The 24,305-nt window shown below is 37.6% G+C and overlaps 1 protein-coding gene across 1 annotated transcript in view; it reads left to right on the top strand.

Annotated features, from left to right (window-relative positions):
• Positions 1 to 18,046: 18,046 nt before the first annotated feature.
• The window catches only part of LOC306983770 (uncharacterized protein C14orf132), a 28,958-nt gene continuing 22,699 nt past the window's right edge, over positions 18,047 to 24,305 (top strand). The window contains exon 1 of the mRNA XM_079584438.1: positions 18,047 to 18,297. Coding sequence (XP_079440564.1) covers positions 18,271 to 18,297 — 27 coding nt within the window. The 5' untranslated portion in view covers positions 18,047 to 18,270. The remainder of the gene's footprint in view (positions 18,298 to 24,305) is intronic.

Raw genomic sequence — 24,305 nt, 5'->3', positions numbered from 1 at the left:
ATATGCTTGACCCTCGAAGGTGAACCAAAGAAACTGTCTGTGCAGAGGCAAGATCAAGACATGAATGTATATGCTGCAAACCAATCCTTTTGTAAGCTTAAAGAGGAGCCTGTGCAAGGCCCGATTCAAAACTCACAGGTCTTGGAATGGTGGTTACCCATCGCCTTTCTTTGGTACGATGAAGTAATGGCTGTAGAAACCCTTCTCCATCTCGGCTGTAGGGACAGGCTCTATTGCAACCTTCGCCAAAAGGAGCACAATTTCTGCATGGAGAACTGAGATGTCTTTTCCTACCACCAAGGTAAAGAAGATGCCGTTGAACCTGGTCGGGTGCCTGGCTAACTAAATTACGTTGCATAGTCTGATTATACTTATAAGCCAGCGTGACGGGTTTGTAAGCGCTAGCCAGGCTGCCAAATTATGCACGAGTGGCACCAGAGAAGCAATGGTGTTTTACATACCCGCGGTGGGGCGGCACAGTGTAGAGTTGGCTGCCATGTTGGGAGCCGCAATTCCGTGGCTGTAGGTGTACTGGACCACCTACCTTGCTCCGCGAACCCCAACTGTAACTTACCAGTGGGAAGTTGAAGAAGCTTCGTATCCTCAGATCGCGCCACGCTGACCTGTGTGTGTGTGTGTGTGTGTGTGTGTGTGTGTGCTGCGGCTGAACATGAGGAGGCAAGGGGCTCGCATCCATCATTTCGGTCTGCAGGTTGTGTGACCCAGGGAATGAAGAGTCTGCTCTTCCTTTGAAAATGTGGGTACAACTGTCCTTTTAGTCGGCGGCGAAACGAAAGAAAACCAAGGATTCTCCACTGGGGAAAGGAGTGGTGCATTCACCATCTCCTGGAAAATGGAGAGGAGCAGATGACATGCGCGACCTCTACGGCCTATAGAGAACTGCTGGGCAATGTCCTCAACATTGTTGCCAAAGAGGCCACCCTGCGAGTTGGGGGCATCCAGAAAGCACACACTCGAGCTCCCTCATCTCTGCAAGGTTTAGCCAGAGATGGTGTTCCTGGACCTCTAGTGTGAACATTTTCTGGCCAAAAGCTCAGACCAATCATCTAATCGAGAATTTTAGGGACAGGTCGAGGGATTCCACTCGAGGCCGATGCTTTTGGTGGGCCGGGCAAGCATCGCCTCTAACTTTGCACCATACTTTGACTGGGCCACTCCACCTGAGGGTGGGAGCCCAGTTGAGTCTTCCACGTCAGAGGGCACTGGTCCATCCCCTGATAACTCATCCGCAGGCACGAATGAGAAATCAGGTGCATCATGTGATGCAACTGAATCACACAAGAAATGTCAGTGAGACACTTCAAATTTGGATGCATCTAATATAAGGAAGCGTTAAAGGTCAAGCCACTGTGTGATTAGCCATTTAAGTATAATGCATTGTGACAGGGGCATTTACTCACTAAAGCTTTCAGTTATTGAGCAAAAAAGCAGATTTTCATAAATGGGTCATTTTGTTCTGGACTCAAACCTGATTATTACAGGTTTTAATCTGAATCTTATTTTAGAAGTTTCTCTAAATTGTATTTCAAAGTTGGGAAAGTTCCCATTGGTTTTATCACCTCTAGAGCTATAGAGATCAGCAATTTGGTTTCATGAAACAGTGGCATTGCATATAAAGGGACACAGCTGTGTTGAGGTTGCTGGATATTTCCTCATTAAGGTTCTCATTAAAATGGGAACCAGCACATACTAATTTATTCCTCACAGTGAGTAAGACAAATCTGAGACATATTTTTAAAACCTCCTCAAGGTTGTCTTTGTTCTCTTTGTAACAGTGTGTACTATAATTGATGTGTGATTTGTGTACAAATTCCTAATGCAGATAAATGGATGCAAATGGTCAAATTCATTTTATTTTGATTACATTTTAACTACATGATTTTATATCATATTTTATATTTATATAATATAAACATTTTATTTTATTTCACAAAGGAACTCTATGCCAGAGACACTGCTGTTGCTATGGTTACAGAGAGCCGACCAAACATAATGGAGAGTACAAGTGGCAAGACTTGCATGGTTATAAAGGGAAATGAAAGAGAAACCCTTTCTCATATTCCAGTTTAATATGCATAGACTATAATATGTTTCAGCAATTGATGGAGCAGCCTGACACAGTAACATTGGCTTAACCAATGAGGTGAGTTTAGGGCAGGACTGTTTGTATGTCTGGCCAGTGACAAACAAGCAACTCATTTTTGGTGCAACTAGTGATGCAAAACACTTCAGCTTTAAACTTAAAAGATGCTGATGTGACTTCTGTGTAGTGTCTCCGTAGTTCACTTTAAATAGTTTAAAAAACATTTTTTAGGACTTGTCTAGTAAGATCCAGAAAAAAATCTTATCCTTCAGAGAAAGGGCAACAATATAACATTTACAATTTAAATTTGGAATTTCAGATGAGAGTTTGATTATAAACACCAGAATCATAATGACGTGACATCGTCAAACCAGAGTCAGAAATAAGCCTAAATTTGTTATTCTGGTGTTTATAATCAAACTATCATCTTGGAAACTCTCATGTATGTATGTATATGTATATACACACACACACACACACAGCCGTGGTCAGCATTTTTGGCACCCCTGGTAAATATGATCAAAGATGGCTGTAAAAATAAATCTGCATTGTTTATCCATTTTATTTTTGATTTTAAAATTGAAGTAAAATAAATGAAAGTGTGAGGAAAATCACAATATGAATTAAATCCTTTTCTCCAAAACACAATGGCCATAATTATTGGCACCCTTTTATTAAATACTTTTTTCAACTTAATTTTTCCAAGATAGCAGCTCTGAGTTTTCTCCTATAATGCCTGATGAGTTTGGAGAACACCTGATAGATCAGAGACCATTCCTCCAAACAGAATCTCTCCAGATCCTTCAGATTCCCAGCTCCATGTTGGTGCTTCTTCTCTTCAGTTCACTCCACTCACTTTCTATAGGGTTCAGGTCAGGGGACTGCATGGAATTGTCATGCCAGAAGCTTAATTTTGTGCTCAGAAACACATTTTTGTGTTGATCTTGATGTTTGTTTTGGATCGTCGTCCTGATAGAAGATCCAACCACGGCCCATTATAAGATTTCTAGCAGAGGCTTTCAGGTTTCGATATTTTGCTAGAATTTATGATACCATGTATCTGAACAAGATGTCCAGGACCTCCAGCAAAAAAATAGGCCCACAATATTAAAGATCCATGGGTATATTTAACTGTGGACATGGGGTAATTTTTATCCCTGTTTGCACCAAACCCATCTGGTGGGTTTGCACCAAACCCATCTGGTGGGTTTGCTGCCAAAAAGCTCTTATTTTTTTTCCGTTTCATCTGACCACAGAACCAGGTCCCTTTTGAAGATCCAGTCGTGTCTGACAACTGAATAAGCTGGAGTTTGTTTTTGGAAACCCTCCCAAACAACATGTTTTTTTTTTTCAACATGTTGATTTTTTTTTAGGCTTTCTGACCCCAAGACTCAAGTAATCTCTGCAATTCTCTATATCTGTGATACTTGAAGAGTCTTTGGCCACTCAAACTTTCATCCTCACTGTGCATTAAGACAATATAGACACGTCCTCTTCCAGGCATATTCGTAACATCTTTTGTTGATTGTTGATTGTCCTTACGGTGGAAATGGGGATTCCCAATGCTTAAAATTTTCTTACAGCCACTTTCTATTTTGTGGGGCTAAACAATATTTTGATGCACATCAGAATTATATTATTTGGTTTAACTCATTGTGATGGATGATTATGGGAATTTGGCCCCTTTGTGTTTCCTCATATTTATACTCCTGTGTAACGAGAAGTCATAGCTAGACAATTTCATGTTCCTAGTCACCCTGGAGTACTAAAATATAATTTAAATATTTGTTTTACTATAATTGTGTTTTGGAGAAGAACATTTAATTCTTAAAGGGATTTCCCCAGCCACTTGAAAGATAAAAAGGATAAACAATGCAGATTTATTTCTACAGCCATCTTTGATCATATTGATGAGGTGTGATTCTGACCACAAATGGTCACAAAAGATATCTTGAAATATCATGGAGAGAAATTCAAATTCCTTGAAACCTGTCTCAAAACTAGACAAAAGATATACAAAACCTGACCTGACCCTTAAACGTTTATTTCATTAGCATAGCCTACGGTATAGTTAGAATGATTCAGTCTTGGTGTTCTGGAAACATAATCTGTAATGAAGCAGCTCTGATCATATTGAGTAAATCATTCTGACCTTTAACACCCCCAAAATTAATTTCGACTTGGCATGTGTTTGGCCCTCACCATTCACTCAATAGTGTCAGCTTCTCATCTGCTTTATGTAAGGGGAGTGTTTGTATTCAATGAAATGCCAACCTTCATCAGATAAAGAGGAAGGATAGATGCCCGTTAAACTGATTAAAGCACAAGGGAGATGTGATCTTCATACAATCTGAAGATGAAAAGTGCAGAGACAAAAATACAATAACCTGGAAAATGGTTGGTGAGTAAGTGCATTTTTGACCTAAACCAAATAAATCCTGAATTCCTGAATGTTGCACCAAGTATTAGTATTAGATTATTTTAAATTAAAGCTTTTATTATTCCTATTCTAAAAGTGCTACTGATAAACAAACACATAACAGAATATACATATCAATATCATGTCACTAAAATATCTGTAATCTGAAATTTAACATAAAATAGTTTGATTCGAAAAATCATTTTTCAGTCAAAAGTTTAGAATAATTTAAGAATTTAAAATGTTTCTTAAATGTTTCTTAGTCTATTATCCTTACCAAGGCTGAAAAATAGTAATATTATGAAATATTAAAGATACAATATGTTTTTTTTTTTTTTCACTGCTAGGGGTCCCTAACCTCTGACAATAACAAAGGCTTAGGCTGATGACGCGAAATTTCCTGCGGAATTATTGAACTTGTCGTCAAGCCGATGGATCTAATAATGTTTGTGGATGAGTGAATACATTGATGTTTTTATCATGACTGTGGTATTAAGCAGGGCGCGATTGCTAATGAGAGACATATCAGAGCCTCGCGGATATAAAGGAATAAGGACATTTCACTCTACCGAACTACCCGCAAGTGCTGAATAACTACTCACACAGGTCAGTTTATTAGACGAATTAAACTTGTGAGGTAACGCAGCGCTGTTTCACTCGGTCTATGTGTTGAAAGATATAATGTTATTCTATGTGTTAGTTTGTTGGCTATATGAGACTAGCAGTAAGCTAATAACATTCAGATCATATTCTAACATTTCATCATGTTTAACTACATAACATTGATTAGTTTTATGCACATTTGCTCACCTGTCTAATAAAGTGCATACAAGAGCGGCGTCAAGTCGAAGTTTGTCAAGGACGTGGACCTCTCGGCATCTCGAAAACGTCACGCTGATATTGATCGTTTTAGTTCTCCTTTTTTCCCAAAGTCTGCTTGCCATAATGTTTTAACAACAACAGCGTGTAGCTAGACGTTACGCACAACGCAGTTGTCCACGTCTGTCGCCACGGTTACTATGGCAGAACTAACGGAAACCAGGGATAATGCGGATATTACGTCAGTGAGGTGACAAGTGAACAGGGATTCTGGAACGGGCAATTATTTAAAATTGGAATTTCTCTGAAATTTCCCTGAAATTATATTGTAAGTACACAACTGCAGGAAATATATCACACTGTGCAAGTGATTTTTGGATATTTTATTACAAAATTCTTACATATTGTACCTTTAATACAATAATATTTTTTTTTCTATTTTTATAAATTTTACAATTGAATTTATTCCTGTGATTGCAAAGCTAAATTTTCAACTTCATCTTCAATGTCACATGATCCTTCAAAAATAATGATATTACGCTGATTTGGTGCTCAATTGTTACCAATTATTATTGGTGCTCAAATATCAATAATGGTTCTTGATTATTATCAATGTTGAAAGCAGATTTACTGCCGAATAAATTTGTGGAATACATTATTTGATGATAGAAAGTTCCAAATAACAGCATTTATTTGAAAAGGACATTTTTTTGTAACATTATACATATATTTACTGTCACTTTAGATCAATTGAATTGTTACATGCTGAATAAAAGTCTTAATTATTATTATTTAAATTTTTTTTGGTAATTACCCCAAACATTTGAATGGTAGTCTATCACAATCTTTTATTTAATTCATCATTTATTTATTTTAGCTTGAGGCCTCTTCCTGTTTTACTACATCGGTACTGTTGTGTTTTTATCTAGGCTGTAAGTAAATCATTGAAGGAGACGGAAGCAGAGGGATGTCTCTTGGCCCCTTTATATAAATTGCTTTATATAAAATGTTTCCTGTAATAAATTTTGAAAAGGCAACAGCTATGCGTGCTTGATACCACACAGCCACGATCAACATTTCCTTCTCTACTTCCATTAAGGCTGGGCTTCTCCCATGCATTAGTTACAGAAACACTCCTGAATTAGGTCGACAGAAGAATGCATACGTCTTTGTTGATGCAACTACACAGAGATAGATTACTGTACTTTACTGGGAGCAGCTGTTATCAGACTGTAGAGGGAAAAAGAATTCCATTATTTGACCAAAAGCCAACCGGAGCAGAAAATCTGCCCCATGGAGGACTAACAGACTCGTGACCTTTATTTGCATTTACTGTGTTTGTCTTGTTGGTGGAAAGGAAGAGCTTGTCTCTCCCATGAAATTCTAATCATTTTGAAACAATAACACATTGCTTCTGCAAAATTCAACCATATTTATGGTACAAAGTGTTTTAGGCCACATTTACACATAGCTGGGTATTTAGAGAAACAAATATCCCCCCCCCCCCCCCCCCCCCCCCCCCCCCCCCCGTTTTCAATAATAACATTGTGCACACAACCCGCATAAATTCGCCGTCAAACGCCATCATAACTATGCCAAACCTATGGGCGGCAGTGTAGGGAGAAGGATAAAGCCATGCAAGCCAATCAGAATTCTCAGAATCGACAAGAGAGAACCTAAAACCCTGTTTCTCCCAGTTGACACGACAACATATAACCGACGTTTTCAGAAATCTCCACTTTGGCCAGAGTTTTTAGAAATAATCGTTTTCTGGGATAAAAACGGCATTTTCGTGTAAATGACAGGCCAAAACGCAGAGAAATATCTGTGTTTTCCCATCGTGTAAACGGGGCTTTAATATGTATGAAATGAGCATATTTTCAGATCACTCTGTGGGATCAATAAACACTAGATGCTGTTTTATTAACAAGGTTTGGGAGGATCACGTTCTAATGATCAAGCAATCAAGTAATTCCAACCAGCTGTCATCAATCAGTAATCAACAGGTCCACTCAATCAGCATGAATAAAACCTATAAATATACGCAGTCAACGCACCCATATTCCTCGACAGTTTTCAGCATCCCTCCACCACCCATCTCCTCACACTTGCATGGTTATCTTCCTAACCAGAGACGGGGGGAGTACTCTGGGTTCGGGCCCAATTTCTGAGCTCGGAGCCCTCCCCCGGACAGCACGCCAAATACGCATTACCGTTTGCTCTCTGATCATTCTTAAGTGTGAACTCGTGAATAGTTGCTTGCTTCCTTAATGTTCACGCAATTTAAACAATGAATGAAAATGCATAGAAGATCATAAAAATAGGTTGAACAATTAGATCTGATTAGTGTATCTGCCATAGACAATCACTGAAACCTTGAAAAAGCACAGAAAAATAAAGTTAAATAAAATATGATGAAAAGTATAAAAAAGCTGAATAAAATATTACAGAAAAAGTATAGGGAACAGAGAAAAAGACATAAGGGAACATCTATTGTGCTTCTTAGTTTCTAGCTCGTTTATCACTCTGAAGAACTACCCTAACAATCTGAATTTGTGATACTTTTAAAATAGGAAATAGTCACATTGTGAGAAATTACAGTCACAGTTGTGAAATATTAAATCGTACCTGGGATAAAGTCTAAAAAATATATATAGGAAAAAAAACCATGAGAAAACATGATTAGGATGAAACAGAACAGGTGTGTGGGACTAATTAACAAACAAGGAAACTATTTAGGAAATCATGCAAACAGGATCAATCAGGAATATTGCAGAACAAAACAGACCATAACCATTGCAGTCTCATTTTGAGACAAAAGTTGCAATTGTGAGATCACATTACTAGAAAAGTTAAAGAAAAAAGCCACATTACAAGAAACAAAGTTACTTTTCTGAGATATAAATAAAAATGCGAGGAAAAAAATGCATTTGCAAGATTTAAAACGACATTAAAGGGGTGGTTTACTGCTTTTTTTCTTTGCATGATTGTGTTTATGGGGTGCAATATAACATGTCTTCGTCTTCGTCTTTTTTTTTTTTTTTAAGCCTTATTTTTCATAAATTTCCCCTTTATTGTAAGCCGCTTTCTCCTCTGTCATTTGAACGACCGGTTGACTTCCTGATTCTATGAAACCACTCCCTCAGAAACAGGCAATGGGCTCAGATTGGTTAGTTGGGCCGGTGTGTTGTAATTGGCTAAACTGCGTAGTGCACGTTGTCCGGAAACTTCACGCCCATCACCTTTACGGGCGAAAGTCGCATGTGCTCCAGTCAAATAATGGTGTCAATACTGCCGTACAGTTTGAGCCAGAATCAGACCCAGAAAGCGGCAATGAAGAGAGTCAAGCAGAACCTCCCCAAACACGGCTCTTACAAAACGTTTCTGAATGGTACATTTTTTAATGATTATTATTCTATTCTATTCTACTATTATTATTTAATAATTTCGATACGCTGTTACTTGAAAATGCCACTGCTGTTTGTTAGTTTTTGAGATACGGTTTCCTCCCGATTAAACATTTAATATAACAGAATAAATGACTGAGTAATACCGCAGCTGAAGTTTGCTGTTGCGATTACATATAATTTTTTAAAACTTTATACACGTTTGTCTTATACACACAAAATAGCATAACTAAGTGGCTATAACGCGAGCGCTGGCATTTGTTTACGTCCTTGATCAAATTAAAACATTACGTCTGAAATTATACATGCAAACATTTAAAATGATTAAGTCTGACTTACAGGTTGTGGCCCAACAACGGCTGCCTCTGCGTTTAAAGTTGGAACTGCTTCATGTTTTAGTAACAGTTTCTTGTTTAATCCGGCATTGAATTAGTGGAGATTCTGGAAGCTGTCTTCCGTAAAATGCGCAGCACAGAGAGCTACGATTGTAATATTTAGGAACATAATCAAACAGAAATTTTAGCCATTGTTGACGAACTACAGCGTCTGTAGGAAGCCGAACACAGAAGACCTGACAGCTGCGTGAAAATAACACACTTTCGACGGCATGGCTACAGCTCTCCACTCTCCACGAAGCCGCAGAAATATGGCCACGTCCCCTTTTTTGCATATTCCGGAGGGAGGGTTGATGTAAATGTATGGGTTAGTTACGTATAAAACCCAGGAAGTATCTCGTTGTAGTCCCATTCGAGTCGTTTTTGTAGGCATTAAACTTCCTGATTTTTAAAAGATGATATCTCTGCTTACGTTGAACTTTCAGCGCAGCAACTTTGCAGATACTGTTCATGCACCAACAGCAACATTACACACTATTTAACTCTTTCCCTGCCAAATCAAGGTCACATTACAGGACACAAATTTACATTCCCGAGATATAAAATCAAATTACCAGAAACAGTGCATTTGCGAGATATAATGTTACATCAGGCCTACGAGTCACATTGCGAGAAGCAAAGCCGAATTTGCGAGACTTAAAGTCAAATTACGAGAAACAATGTGGCATTTGAGGAATTAATGTCACATTATGAGAATCAAAGCTGCATTTGCTAGAGGTAATGTCACATTATGAGAAATACAAAGTAACTTTTTTAATTGTTCCATAAAAATAGTAAAGTAACTGACAAACAAGTATAGGACAGTTTCAAAGTGAGTAATGGAGACACAGCATTTAAAAACACCAGTGGTATGAGATATATATTCAAGAGTTTAGTGGGGACAATGGCTTATCATCCCAATTATGCATCATCTGTTTAGCATCATAATGGCTTGTGTTATATGGGCTGTGAATATGTTTTATCAACTGTCTAGATTATACTTATAAATTAAAAAATAGGGCTGTGGGTAATTGAAATGTATAAAATGAAAAATAAAGCAGAATGATAGTCTGACAAATAACTCTCACATTTATATGCATCTGTATATAAAGTGTATTAGAAATATAGCGCAAAAAAAAGGTACTAGCTATTCCCATAGCCTCAGGCCTCTGTTTAACATAATTTTGTATTTGTCTAAGCACTCATTTCATTGTGCTTTCATGCATATCAAAAACTACTGTATATGACCTACACCCCAATCACACCAACATATGCCTGGAGGGGGAATCATCTGTATAATATGACATAATTAATATAAACTTGTTCACTTTCTAGGCCTGCTATGGCATTAGATCTACCCTCCCACTCGGATAACATTGAGCAAAACAAGTCTCCAAAGCCATTCAGAAAGGTCTGTTGCTATGAGACAAACATTTAACCAGAAAATATGCCCTAACCTTTATCGATGGCTGAAGGGATTTCCAGATTCTACATTAATAATTGATGCGCTGTGACCTGTTATTCTGAGGACAGCTGTGGGCGTCCCTCCGCCTCCAAACTCTCAGCTCAGCTGTATCAGCTCAAGTTCTATTACGCATTCAATGTCTGGACAATGTCACGGCTGGTGTGGTAAGGAACACGCACAAACAGGAAATCACTAGAATCATTCCTCAAAATAGATCACTGGAAATACAAACTCAGGAACACAGGGTAATACAAACACCACATCAACATAAATTATACCAGAAAAGGAACAGACAGAATTCAGGGTTTAAATAGACAGGGAGAGATATTGCACAGAACTAGAAACAGGTGTAAAATAAATTAATAACCAAGGTAACTATATAGGGACACAGAACACAGGCAAACAAGAACAGGAAACAAAACCAAAACATATACTGTACATGTAACAGACAGCACTTGCTAAAATAATTACACATTATACTTTAAGAGATACTTCACTTAAAAAAAGATGATATATTATAGAAATAATAGGCTATACTTTAAAAACATATACCGGTACTTACCGGTGAACTGGGTGTAATGTTTCCAGACACATAATTGCATGTTAATAGCAATTAAATGAACACGTTTTATACTTTAAATGTAGGCTATATTAAATGCAATTAGCTAAACTTGTTTTTTGTAATTAGCTGAGTTTTTTTAAAAGTTGGGTTTAAGTGCATCTTTATATGCAATTTCATACTTCTATTGTGAAATTGGGTTAATATGTACTGCAATAAGTACTGACAAGCATTGACAGTAAAGTAAAATTAACTAATGATTTATATATATATATATTTGTAATACACATTTGTAATGTGATGTTGCAGATTAGTACATTTAAATTACAATATATTCACTTTAAATGTTACATTGAAAAACACACAAGGGAGACTGGGTAAGGTTCTAAGACATTTTGCTTCAGCATCTGTAACTCACTGAATTTCTGAGCTAGAGTGATCAAACCTTTATACAAAGTATCCACGTTTGTTTACCACAAAAGGCACCAAATCAAACCTTTGCAAGAATACCACAGCTTTTATAAGTTGACGTTGAATACATGATGTGCCTTGTTACATGTGTGCATGTCCCAGGCAGTAACATGGGCCATGTGGAATCCACTAACTATTGTTAACCCTGGAGTGCATGCTTGGTGGGCCCAGAGACTGCATAGGGCACATTTTAACCACTCATCCTTTGGTCTTGAGTTGTCAAATGGCTCCATACAGACAGCACAAAAGTTTTCGTCGTCTGAGGTTTCAGAATCCTCACTATTGGCTTTCAATATTGTCTTCGCAATTGATCTGACTGACCTGCCATTCTTCCTCATCAGTTCCTTATTTTAAAACACTGGCAGGCACACCTCCATCTATCTTTCGTTTCCAATGTCTACACATTCTGTAATATACTTCAAAAGAAACCGTTCTTGTATGTACGGGCATGGTTGTAACACTTTTTAATGTGTCAGCCATTGTTTAGCTAGCTGTATTAGCTAAAATGTATCACATTTTACCTGAGGAAAAAACAATTTAATCGAATATAAGTTACAATATTTTTATCAGCAAGAGTTTAAGTACTAAACAAAATATAGCTTTGGTCAAAATAATTTTTCTTTATAAAATCTGCATGTGCCTATTTCCAGCCTTGACAACCATTCATATAGGATCTGGGAGGAAGTGAGTAAAAACTGAAAAGATCATAGGATCAACCAATTACTCCTTATCCTTGATTTAACCTTGGTTATCCTTGACTGGTGGAATTGGTGGAGTCTCCCCGTTTTACAACCATTCCCGGTATCCCCTACAATTATAATTAAGTACTCTATGTGGTTTAGTATGTTAATCAACACAAGTGTACTTCGAGCACCACAAAAGAGTATTCAAACAATGATTTAAAATGTAGCCTACTTTAAAATGAATGTTATTACAAAGTGTACTTTTTACTTTCGTGTTAAGAAAGTCATGAAAATGTACTCTCTTTTAAAGTGTAACTTGCTTTGTCTTGCTACAGTGTCTGCAGTATATGTAAATTGACTCTTGTTTACTCTTTCTTTGTGTTACCTGGACCGAGAAATTCACTTTTATTTGTCAGCAAAAGTCCGCCGGGTGATGCAAAAGGTGACCTATTTTCGTGGTCATCCGGTTTGAAATGTTGACTACAAACAGGGACTTTTTTCAGATTTTCTGTCGTGGCATTCTCTCAGTATTTACATTCTTTTGCCTTTAGCCACTGCCTACAACACGCTGGATCCTTCACTGGAAACCGAAACTCACTCCCGCCAAACGTTTACTGTGGCGTTACAAACGTTTGTTCAATAAAAAACCCGGGAACAATACAAGTCGACATCATTATGACAAACTGTTTAAGAAGGATTTCATACTAAACCAAGGTGATATTTGACCCTGGTACTGTAAGTGTATTAGCAGACTTTTGACAGGCAGGGCTTTGGACGGCAACATGCGCATCATGGGTGTTGAAGTTTTCTTACCTATTTTGCAAAAAGGAAGACTAATGACTAATGAGGTTGGATGTGGGAATATCCCAAATTAAATGTCCCACTTCAGACCAGTGAGTTCCAGGCGGTCAGATGTCAAGTTCACATGTTGACCATTGTTTTTGTGTCAATTATTGTCAAGTCAAGTCAAGTCAAGAATATTTGTATAGCGCTTTTCACAATACAGATTGTATCAAAGCAGCTTCACAGTATTAAATTAAAATAATAATAAAACGTCCATGTTTAGTAATGCTAATCAATAGTAATATTGATTGATTCATTAAATTGAATATCCCCAACTGAGCAAGCCAAAGGCAACAGTGGCAAGGAAACGAAAAACTCCATCAGGTGACCTAATGGAGAAAAAAAAAACCTTGGGAGAACCCAGGCTCAGTCGGGGGCCAGTTCTCCTCTGGCGGTTATGAACTAGAGGCCGGATTTAACTGTAAGATTAAAACATTTATATGAATGCCTGGTTAAAGAGATGCGTCTTTAATCTAGTTTTGAACTGGGAGAGCGACTCTGAGCAACGAACAGTATCAGGAAGGCTATTCCAGAGTTTTGGAGCTAAATGTGAGAATGCTCTCCCTCCTTTGGTGGACTTAGATATCCTAGGTATAACCAAAAGCCTCGAATTTAGCGATCTTAAAGAGCGCGATGGATTATAGGGCGATAGAAGATCCGTTAAATAAACTGGAGCTAAGCCGTTTAGGGCTTTATAAGTCAGTAACAATACCTTATAATTAATACGGAACTTTATAGGTAACCAGTGTAGAGATGATAAGATCGGTGTTATATGATCATATTTTCTTGATCTGGTAAGAACTCTAGCGGCTGCATTTTGGACTAACTGTAGCTTGTTTATTGAGGATGCAGGACAACCAGCTAATAGAGCATTACAGTAATCTAGTCTCGAGGTCATGAATGCATGAACTAACTTTTCTGCATCAGAAACTGATAGCATATTACGTAGCTTAGCAATGTTTCTAAGGTGGAAAAATGCCGTTTTTGTAACATATGAAATATGATTTTTAAAAGACAGGTCGCAGTCTAGTATGACACCCAGGTCTTTTACTGTAGAGGATAAAGTAGCAGGACATCCTACTATGTTAAAGTTGTATTGTGAGAGGTTTTGTGGGCGGTTTTTTGAACCGATGAGTAGTACCTCCGTCTTGTCTGGATTTAATAGAAGAAAATTACGCGTCATCCAATCTTTTATATCTTTAACACACTCTGTCAATTTTGATAATTTAGCGTTTTCATCCGGCCGTGATGAAATATATAATTGAGTGTCATCAGCATAACAATGGAAACTAATTCCATGTTTCCTTATAATATTTCCAAGTGGCAGCATATATATTGAGAATAATAGAGGGCCTAGCACAGATCCCTGCGGCACTCCATAGTTTACTGAAGTTATGATCGATTTTTTTCCATTTAAATAGACAAAATGGTAGCGGTCAGATAAGTATGATCTAAACCAGCTTAATGCTTGTCCTTGAACGCCAGTATAATTTTGTAGTCGATCTAAGATTATTGTGTGATCTATAGTATCGAACGCAGCACTAAGATCAAGTAAAACTAGTATTGAGATACAGCCTTGGTCTGAAGCTAAAAGTAAATCATTAGTGATTTTAACGAGCGCAGTTTCAGTGCTATGGTGCGGCCTGAATCCAGACTGAAACTTTTCATAGATGTCATTTTCTTGCAAAAAAGAGCTCAGTTGAGCGGACACAACTTTTTCTAATATTTTAGACATAAATGGAAGATTTGAAATGGGTCTATAATTTGCTAGATTATGTGGGTCTAATTGTGGTTTCTTAATGAGTGGTTTTATAACTGCCAGTTTAAATGTTTTTGGAACGTGACCTAAAGATAGAGACGAGTTAATGATATTGAGAAGAGGCTCTTCCACTACAGGTAACACTTCTTTCAGTAGTTTAGTTGGTATAGGATCTAATAAGCACGTTGTTGTTTTAGATGAAGTGATAAGTTTATTTAGCTCTTTTTGTTCTATAGTTGTAAAGCACTGTAATTGTTCTTGCGGGGTGATAATTGAGGCTGATTTATAAGGCGCGATTGAAGATTGAGTGTTTACAATTGTGGTTCTGATGCTTTCTATTTTCTCAGTGAAGAAGTTCATGAAATCATTACTGCTAAACTGTAACGGGATATTTTGGTCAGGTGACGTTTGTTTATTTATTAGTCTTGCCACGGTGGTAAATAAAAATCTTGGATTATTTTGGTTGTTTTCTATTAGTTTGCGGAGATGCTCAGCCCTTGCCGCTTTTAGGGCCTTTTTATAACGTGACATACTGTCTTTCCACGCGATTCTAAAGATTGTAAAAAACTAAATAAAAACAACAAAAAAATCGCTTTTGAAATCAGATGACGAAAGGCAAAAAAGCAACAAAAAAAGGTATTTTTCCATAAACTTAATGTCAAATGTTTTTTTTTACATTTATGCCCAATCGGAAACAGGACTTGCCGAAATTTTGGTAAGTGGCGTCAAATGACGTGTCTCGCTGAGGCTGATCGATGTATCCTGAGTTCACAGGTCAAATGTCTGACTTTGAGTGGCATTCCAGATGTTATTTCCAAGAACGAGGTGGGAAAAATGTTGAGCTGTCTGGAACACAGTATTAGGCAGCCAAGTTTTATTGAATGCCCATTTTGCCAAAGTTGAAGTACCTCTTTAAAGGGATACTTCAGGATTTAGCATTAAGCTTTGTTTTAGTAGAAAACCTGTAGTATTTTCGAATTACCATGCTTTCCTCCCTCATATCCCCCTGAGACAAGAGATTTATGTATTTTTTTGTCTGGAAAAAATCCTCTGATGACGCAAAAATCGTAATTTTGCGTCATCTGAGGATTTTTTGGCCAGAGGCTAAAAACTACAGCCAGTAGTAGTATCTAGTTCTGCATGTTTTCAACCCACCCATAGAGGGTGGGATCTCACTCACAGAATGTACAAATAGTGTCAGCCATCTTTTATTTGGAAGCTAAGCTAAAAGGCTCTTGTTCTGTGGAGAAAGCTGAGTAGTAGGGGTTACCATACATCCTTTATCCCGGACATGTCTGGCCGTCGAGATCGTCCAAAATGTCCGGGATTCAGCTTTTTGCTTTCTGCGGTCGCCATTCATTGTTTACATGCACACCTTTTGTTTCAATCTAACTGAATTCATTCCGATTGGTGAATCTGAATGTAGTGTTTACATGAACGCTAAACAAGTGATCGGTTGATGTGCGTTTTAGCATTGCTAAGAAAATTCACGCTCCTCCCTGAGAGATACGAGACTGGTGCGTTTCACAGCTCATCAGTAATCACGCCACCGGCCTCGCGCCGTTCTCCCACGGCCCTCAGCCTTGTCCTGCTCGCCACAGTAAACATGATGAATGGTGATAGTAGAACGCAAAAGCCGAATCTTGGACATTTTGGGAGATATCAAAATCCCGGGCAGACTCACTAGCTTAGCCTTGTTTTTTAACTGCGCTCTTACCGGTAGGCTTGGATTGGAAGTGGCCTCGTAGGCAGGGCAGCGAAGCAAGTGCATTCTGGGAGTTGTTGTCTTTCATCCCCATAAGCCAAAATTAAATTTTCTGGCTTTTCTCAGTTTAGAAGGCTCCAAATTCAAAAATAATTTCACATTTCTACTACATAAATGACCCATTCTAAATACACATTCATCTTTCCAGAGGTGAAGAGTCCCTTTAAGTACAATTAAGTAGCCCTTTATTTAATTAATATTATATTATATTTAAATTATATTATACTTTTAAGATTTGAAGTACACTACAAGTGCACATTCAGTGCAATGAAGAACACTTCTTTTTCACAATGCAGCTCATCTAATGTTTGTTCGTTCATCACACATCAATTGTCGTTAGGTAGGCTAGGCTACATCTTGAATGTTGTGGTCAAATGTGCGAAAGTTCACCAAGAGTACAGCGATTCTGTCCTCTAAACCCCATTAAGCTGCCAAGAGGGTGGCATATTCGTGCTCACAGACTAGAATGATAATCACCTTTCGCATTTGCAATTCAGATTATTGTCATGGACAAAGCCGAGAGAGTGTGGCGTTTCAATAATCTTCCATTAACAGATTGTATACATGTGTCAACAAGTACTGACTTGAGACCACCAGCTCATCAAACGTGTTTGTGACTATAATCTTGAACCAGGTAAAGAGCCAGTTTGATTATATGGCATTCCAACAGGATTCATTTTTAAAATTACTTAATTTTGAACCCATATTGCTTTTTTTTTTTTACCATAGAAAGATGGTAAACAGTTTTTCTCCGGTCTCACCTCTTGCTGATTATTTGCAACATTTTAAAAAACATTATATTTTTGTGGTAGTCTATTCATAACAATATGGATCCGGATACATTACACATTTGACACGTTCTGACTTCCGTATTAATTATAAAAAAAGATTTTTACTGCATTTTGTTTCATATTCACAAGTCTTGCCTCGTGCCTGCACACCATTATGAACAGAAAGGCGTTTACGTTTTATACCTTATACGTTTACCTTTATGTTTTCCGTTAAATAGATTTGACTAGCTAATTTATTTACTGTTAGAAAATCATGTATATGAGCTCGAAATATTTAGTAAAGAAGAGCTCCTTCAAAGCCAATTATGTTCGCCAAAAATATGATTAGGCTATAAGGCTGTAGAAATAAATCAGTCATATTTTTGGTGACGATAAATCGAACATAATTGGCTTTGAGCTGTTCTTTATATATTTCGAGTTCATACATGTGGCGCATCTACAAAAGCTTTGCCTAAAATCTTTTCGAGACGTTCGCTTGGCGTCACAAAAACATGAATAGGAATAAGGTCTCTCTCTCTCTCTCTCTCTCTCTCTCTCTCTCTCTCTCTCTCTCTCTCTCTCTCTCTCTCTCTCTCTCTCTCTGTGTGTGTTTCTTCTCCTCTGCTCTGTCTCATCCTCGTCTCGCTGTTGATCCGTCTCTAAAATGATCGCAGACGCACATCAGATGTTCCGGATTCATGTACCTGGAGGCTGTACCTCGACGATGTTATTTGGAAGTAAATAGGTTACCTCCGTATACATAGACGACACAGAAAGCGAGCTTACCTGACCGTCCTGAAGCTTTAGTTATTCTTCTGATAAGCAAATCATCATGGATCTGTCATTTATGGCCGCGCAGGTAAGACATTTCACGCTTTCGTCTCGAGCCATAAAGATATACAGTTAAGTCCACTTGAAGTTTATGTGGAACTCAATAAACTTCAGCTTACCATAGCAGCAAAAACGAATTCGATTTGTATTGTATATACTGTGGGGTCCAAAACTCCGAGACAACATTAGAAATGGGATTTAAAATACGTTTTGTACACGGTAGTAAACAGAAAGTTTCAGGATTTCCAGGAAATGTAAAACAAATAGAAGTTATGATGACTATGTACTTGTTAATAGTAGCCTGATACATTTTGCGATACTAAGTGTTTGAACTGCTTTGCACAAAAAGGTCACATTTTCTTTTTCAAATGAAGCTCAAGATGCTCTTTGTAACATTATCAAATCATGCTGGGAAACACAGATCATTGATTTCTGCAACTTGTGGAGTTCATGACAAGCCAAATACTCATTCTTCCTATTGACGCACTTTAAAAACTCAACCTGTATCCATGTGACAGCTATTACTTACACAAAATTTCACTTAAAAAAAGTCAGGTGCACTCATTGTCACTGTTGCTATCAGAAACCATTAGTTTTATAACAATTCCCCCAAAAAATCAAATTATAGTTGCCATTTAGTAAACAGTGATTGCAATCTTACTGATACGCAGAAATACACAAGTAAATACTGACAGACAGACAGATGGTTGGTAGATAGATAGATAGATAGATAGATAGATAGATAGATAGATAGATAGATATATAGATAGATTTGTGTGTGTGTGCATAAATATAATTAAATAAAAGCATAAGACAAAAGCATACAGTAAATGTAGTAAAATTTGTAATTTATTGAAATTAAATAAGTCCTAAACATGTATGCTGTAGCTATATGCAATTTTAATAAATTTGATCAAATATTATTGCATTTATTAGACCATGATAATGTGAGTGCAGTGTGCATGATTCAGAGAGCAATAAAATTAAGAAATTATAGGAACAAATGCAGGTTTTGTAACGAGCTGTAAAGCAATTATTGGTGAAAGGCTAATAGGAGAGAACAGTGCTCAAGCTTTATAGTCATGTTCATTTCCTTGTGTTTGATTAACCTGGCAGAAAAACGATTCTAAAGGCAAAAGTATAAAGTCTTTTAAAACACTGCAGCAGAGGAAAGTTAGTTAAAAGAAAACTCCCCCATGGCAGCCATTTCGCTGGAGTTTGGGGGGGGGGGGGGAAGTGTTTTATAAGCCAATCCTCTGTGATCACACACAGTGCTTGTTTTGGATGAAGACTTTCTTGTAGGCAAACAAGCGAGACGGGTTTTGCTTGGAGCGACATCAGAAAATTGCACTGACAGAGTCATTTAAAAAGATGTATCCAAGCGAAGTGAACATCAGTGCAACATCAGCCATGAGTGCAACTAAACAACCCTTTCCCTCTTACTGGATGGGCTACAGAAATAACTTTAGGTGTAGTTTGTGCAGTATATGGATTTGATCAAAGGCCAGACAGAGATAGGTTGCAGGGCATCAAAGAGTGATCTCTCCATTAGTGTTGTGTCTTTTCTCAGTGTCATTTCTCTTGACAGCCTAGAGGCAGAAGCTTTAATATTAATGGCTGAGACTAACTTAGAGCCATGCTAGGGTCAAAATTAGCCTGCCAGAATAGTGCTATCACCAAGAATAGACATGGCCCTCATAAAGTCACGTCTGATAGGTAAGATTTGGTTTGACTGATTTCTGATGCCAAGTCTGGTCTATTTTTAGAACCGACCATGTGACTGTACAAATTGGTTTGAGGTCTTCTAGTTTCCATATGCTATAATGACTCTCAGTGGAGAGTTTCAGAGATGGGCCAAATCCGAATATTCGGCAGTTTAAGGCTTAATGATTTTTCCGTTTGGTTTCATCCCACATTTTTTCCATTGATGCAAATGAATCTTTGGCTTTATGTGTTTTGACAGGTGATAAAATATGGCCGTGATTTCTCACAATGGCCCTGATTGCTAGCAAGATTTCCACTAATTCTCCAACTTGCCTCATTTATCTCAGATAGTGTTGGATCTCTGCCTTTAATTAAATCGCTTCATTTTGCTCAGATGGTGTAGAACGGTGGAGCTAATTTTTTTGGGAACAAGCTAAACTGTATAAGGGATGTTACAAAAAGTTATGCAACGTATACATAGTGTACTCCACCAATGATGCAGGAGAAAACGAATTTATTGTTCGAAACTGGCGTTCACAAATTGTTCACATTCATTCTTTCACCAAAGATTTTGAGGTATAAAGTAGAACATAACTTGCAATTGAGTTCAGTTCACTAAGTGCAAATGAGTCTCCTGTGTGCATCACTATTTTTTCAAGTTGCTGACTACGTAGAGCGTTCTAAATCTGATCAATTATATGTTAACATTTAGGAATTTGGAAAAGCACTGTTGACTTCCATAGTAATGAACTTGAAGTCTTTTCAACAGCTGTCCTATATGCTTTTCAGCACCTCTTTCGCTGCCTTCATCAATGCTAGATATAAAGAGAAAGTGGCTTATTCTTTTAGCTCTGTATTGTCTGATAACTTTTATCTGTTGCTTGGTTCACACAATGTATTCATAGTACAGTGTAGAAGATATCATTAACATAATTCTTAGTCTCCGTGACTTCAAGTAAAAGTTTGGCTTGTTATCACAGTCCAGTTAGCCCCATCTGGAAATGGCATAAATACACCATCTCCCTTCAGAAACATTCTTGGTCTCAACACACTCCAAGTGCTCGTTTTTGCTATTTTCTACAGTTCACATTGAATGGTTTCCCTGTCATCTGCATCCCTTGTTTCCAGAAAATGAAAAAAGTTCCTCATTTTGCCTGTGCACCTTTTCATCAGCCTTTGAACCTCACCACATGCATATCGGCTTCCTTTATTTCCCCACTGGCCCATGGCTGCTTTTGATTCTTTACTATGTCTTATTTCTGTGAATGCTTTGCTGAGGTTTAGCCTAGGGTCTGTCTGTAGACTCTCTGACAGTCACTGTATCCCTAATGCATGCTACACGTTTGTGGGCAGTTCTCCTTTGGGACAACTCTGTACTAGTAATACTCTACAGTGATAACACATGCTTTGGCTTATTCACCTGGCCCTTGGCATCTTTTGTTAAATGTAGTCATGTAGTTAATCATACTGCATTTGCATTAGAATTTTCAAAAGCATCTTTGAAATTCATTTTTTTTTCTGTCTTTGTGTGTTAGTGGTAATGCTCAATATATCATCGTCTCATCACCTATTATTTATGTAAATTGGGTTCACTTTTTTATTTTGAGTTATTTCTCTTAAAAAAATGCATCTACACTTGTATTATCGGTACACCCAATTTGACTTAGAGATATACATATATAGTCAAAATCTAAAACAGTTTTTCTTAAAACAGTGACCCTTTTGTTGTTGTTGCTGCATTTACTAGGTATCCAAACTTAGCATAACTGTTGTTTTCACTGACCAAAGGCATAGTATACATGATGCAATTCTAATTATTAAACTATTCATGTTAGCAACATAATAAGTCATGCTAGCAACATCCTAATTGATGCAAAAAAATTATTAAAATTGACTGTTTTACATTTTGCTGAATTGGATGGGGGAAAAAAGGAGAAAAAAAGCATGATGATCCAGCCTTAAACATAACCTTCAGTGGGGCCTGGGGCATCCGCATATTGCATCAAAAATGTAAAAATTAGATCATATAAATTCACAAAAGCATAAAATAGATGTTTTGGTCGTCTTCAAAATTCCCTTAGTATCATTTTGTGGTAGTAGATACAGTGATGGTATACCGTATATTGGTATACCTTAGGCCAGATTCCTACAAGGGTCCTGTTTGGTAAACCCTCACCCGCAGTAGTTAACAGAACACCCGTCCTGTTATCTGACAGCAGCACTAATTTAAATCCGTGACCGCAACAAAGACCGCGACCCGAACCGCATCCACTTTAAATCTACATCATGTAAACAAAAATGATTTACTTTATCATGTAACACAAGCAATCAAACCACCATTATGCTTTATGAGTTTATGCATTTAAGAAAAATAGACCAGCAGCCCATCAAGGAAAAAAAGATGAGAATGTGAATCCATAAACAATACAAAACGTTTACCTACATCATGTGCTAGTGCTACAAGCTATTTTGAACAAATATAATTACACACAATAGGCTATACGCATAAATGTCTCTATAAATTAAAAGAACATATAGCCAAATATGTGTCACAAGTTGGTTGTGTACATGCACAAAGACGAAGGAGATTAGTTATAAATGTCTTTAATGACAAAACTCTGGACTTCAAACAGGAAACTAACAAAAAACAAAACTTAACATTGACGGAAACAAACAGAGAATGAGGGAGAACCCAGGGTATAAATACATAGAGCAAACAAATGGAACTAATGGGATAATTGATGAAACAACAGGTGAAAATAATACCTACTTAACCCGACAGCGAAACTAGGTCACAGAGAACCCAGGACACAGCATACATGTTACAGTATGAGCCTTTACTCTCATTTAATATCGGGAATATTCTAGCAGATTCACTCATTTCATTGCGATTGCCTCACCTGAAACTGCAGTGTATACGTGGCCGTTGATCCTCTTAGCAGCATGAAAGATAAAACTTTTATTCAAATTGCGAATAGATTATTTACAGAAAGCTAACAAAGAAAACTCCCTTAATGACTGAATCTATCAATCACGTGGAAACGCTGTGCTCAGCGCTGCAAATCGCGTTGCAATTAGAAACATTATTTAGACGTTTTTAAGACTGAAGAGCATGAACACAAATATGCACAGGACCGTTTGAAATCAGCTGCCTATCAGTAGGTACTGAATTGCGACCAAATAGTCTTGGCTGGACCCGCAGTCTGCCTGTGCCTATTGATTCCTAAACCGCACCCGCACCGCAAATGACCACGTTAATCACGTAAATAAACCTTCACCTGTTACCAAATATTAGCGGTTCACCCGTCGCCTGCGTGCAGGACTCTGCTTTAGGTATACCTTAGCTATTTCATGATACTAAATTATTACCATATTCATGTACCACGATTCATCCATCCATCTTTCTAGCCTTATTCCCACTAATTGACCGTTCGCAAAGACCCGCCCCCCTTAGTTACTGTCACTATGTCCGACAAGCTACTCCGCTCCCCAGCCACACCATGTTCTCATGCAGTGAAAAATACAAATAGCATGGAGTTAAAACAAAGCTGACACAGAGAGAAAATGCAATCCACACAGAAACTCTAAGCCGGGGTTTGAACTGGGGACCTTCTTGCTGTGAGGTGAAAGTGCTACCCACTGTGCCACCCCCATTCATGTATCATGATATTTACATGGTACTCCAAGGTACTTTAAAGAATACCATGGAAATGCCATGACACTTTTTTGGTACTACTTCTGTTTTTGCTTACTGTTTTAATATGTCTTCACCTGCATTGCATAGCTGTTCACAAGCTGCTGGTGTTGAACCTAATAAAATTTCATGTCTGTGTTTTATGGAGTGAGCAAGCACTCCAATTGATTCAGTGTGACTGAGCTATCTGATAGATTCAGACCGATTTGTTAATCAATTCTTTAAATAGAGCTGACTTAAACCATTGATTCATTTATGAATCTGGCTTCGCTATAGTTGTGATTCTAAGAAGCTGACAGAATATATATTCATATGGTATGTTGTATATTGTTAGCGAAAACAAAACAAATAGCTTGTATCAATGCTACCCTGCTTCTTAATCAATAAAAAAGCTTTGCTACTGAAAAGCTACATGCTTTTATAAACAAATAATCTGCCACCTCGCCACTGAGAAATGTAAATTGAGTATTTGGGGTGAAGCTACTGCACGATGCTGGAAGTGATAATCTTTTAATTAAGGTTAATTCAGGTTATGTAACACATTTGAGTGTCTGTGTGTCATGATTAGTGTTCCCTGTCTTGTCTATTAGTTCTCCCAGGTGTCTCTTATTTTCCCACGCCCCCTTGTTATCCTGTTT

Source organism: Phoxinus phoxinus, assembly GCF_949152265.1.
Source record: "Phoxinus phoxinus genome assembly, chromosome: 16".
NCBI classification, from domain to species: Eukaryota; Metazoa; Chordata; class Actinopteri; order Cypriniformes; family Leuciscidae; genus Phoxinus; species Phoxinus phoxinus.
Note: the sequence above shows the minus strand (reverse complement) of the source record. Positions and strands in the feature narration are given on the sequence as shown.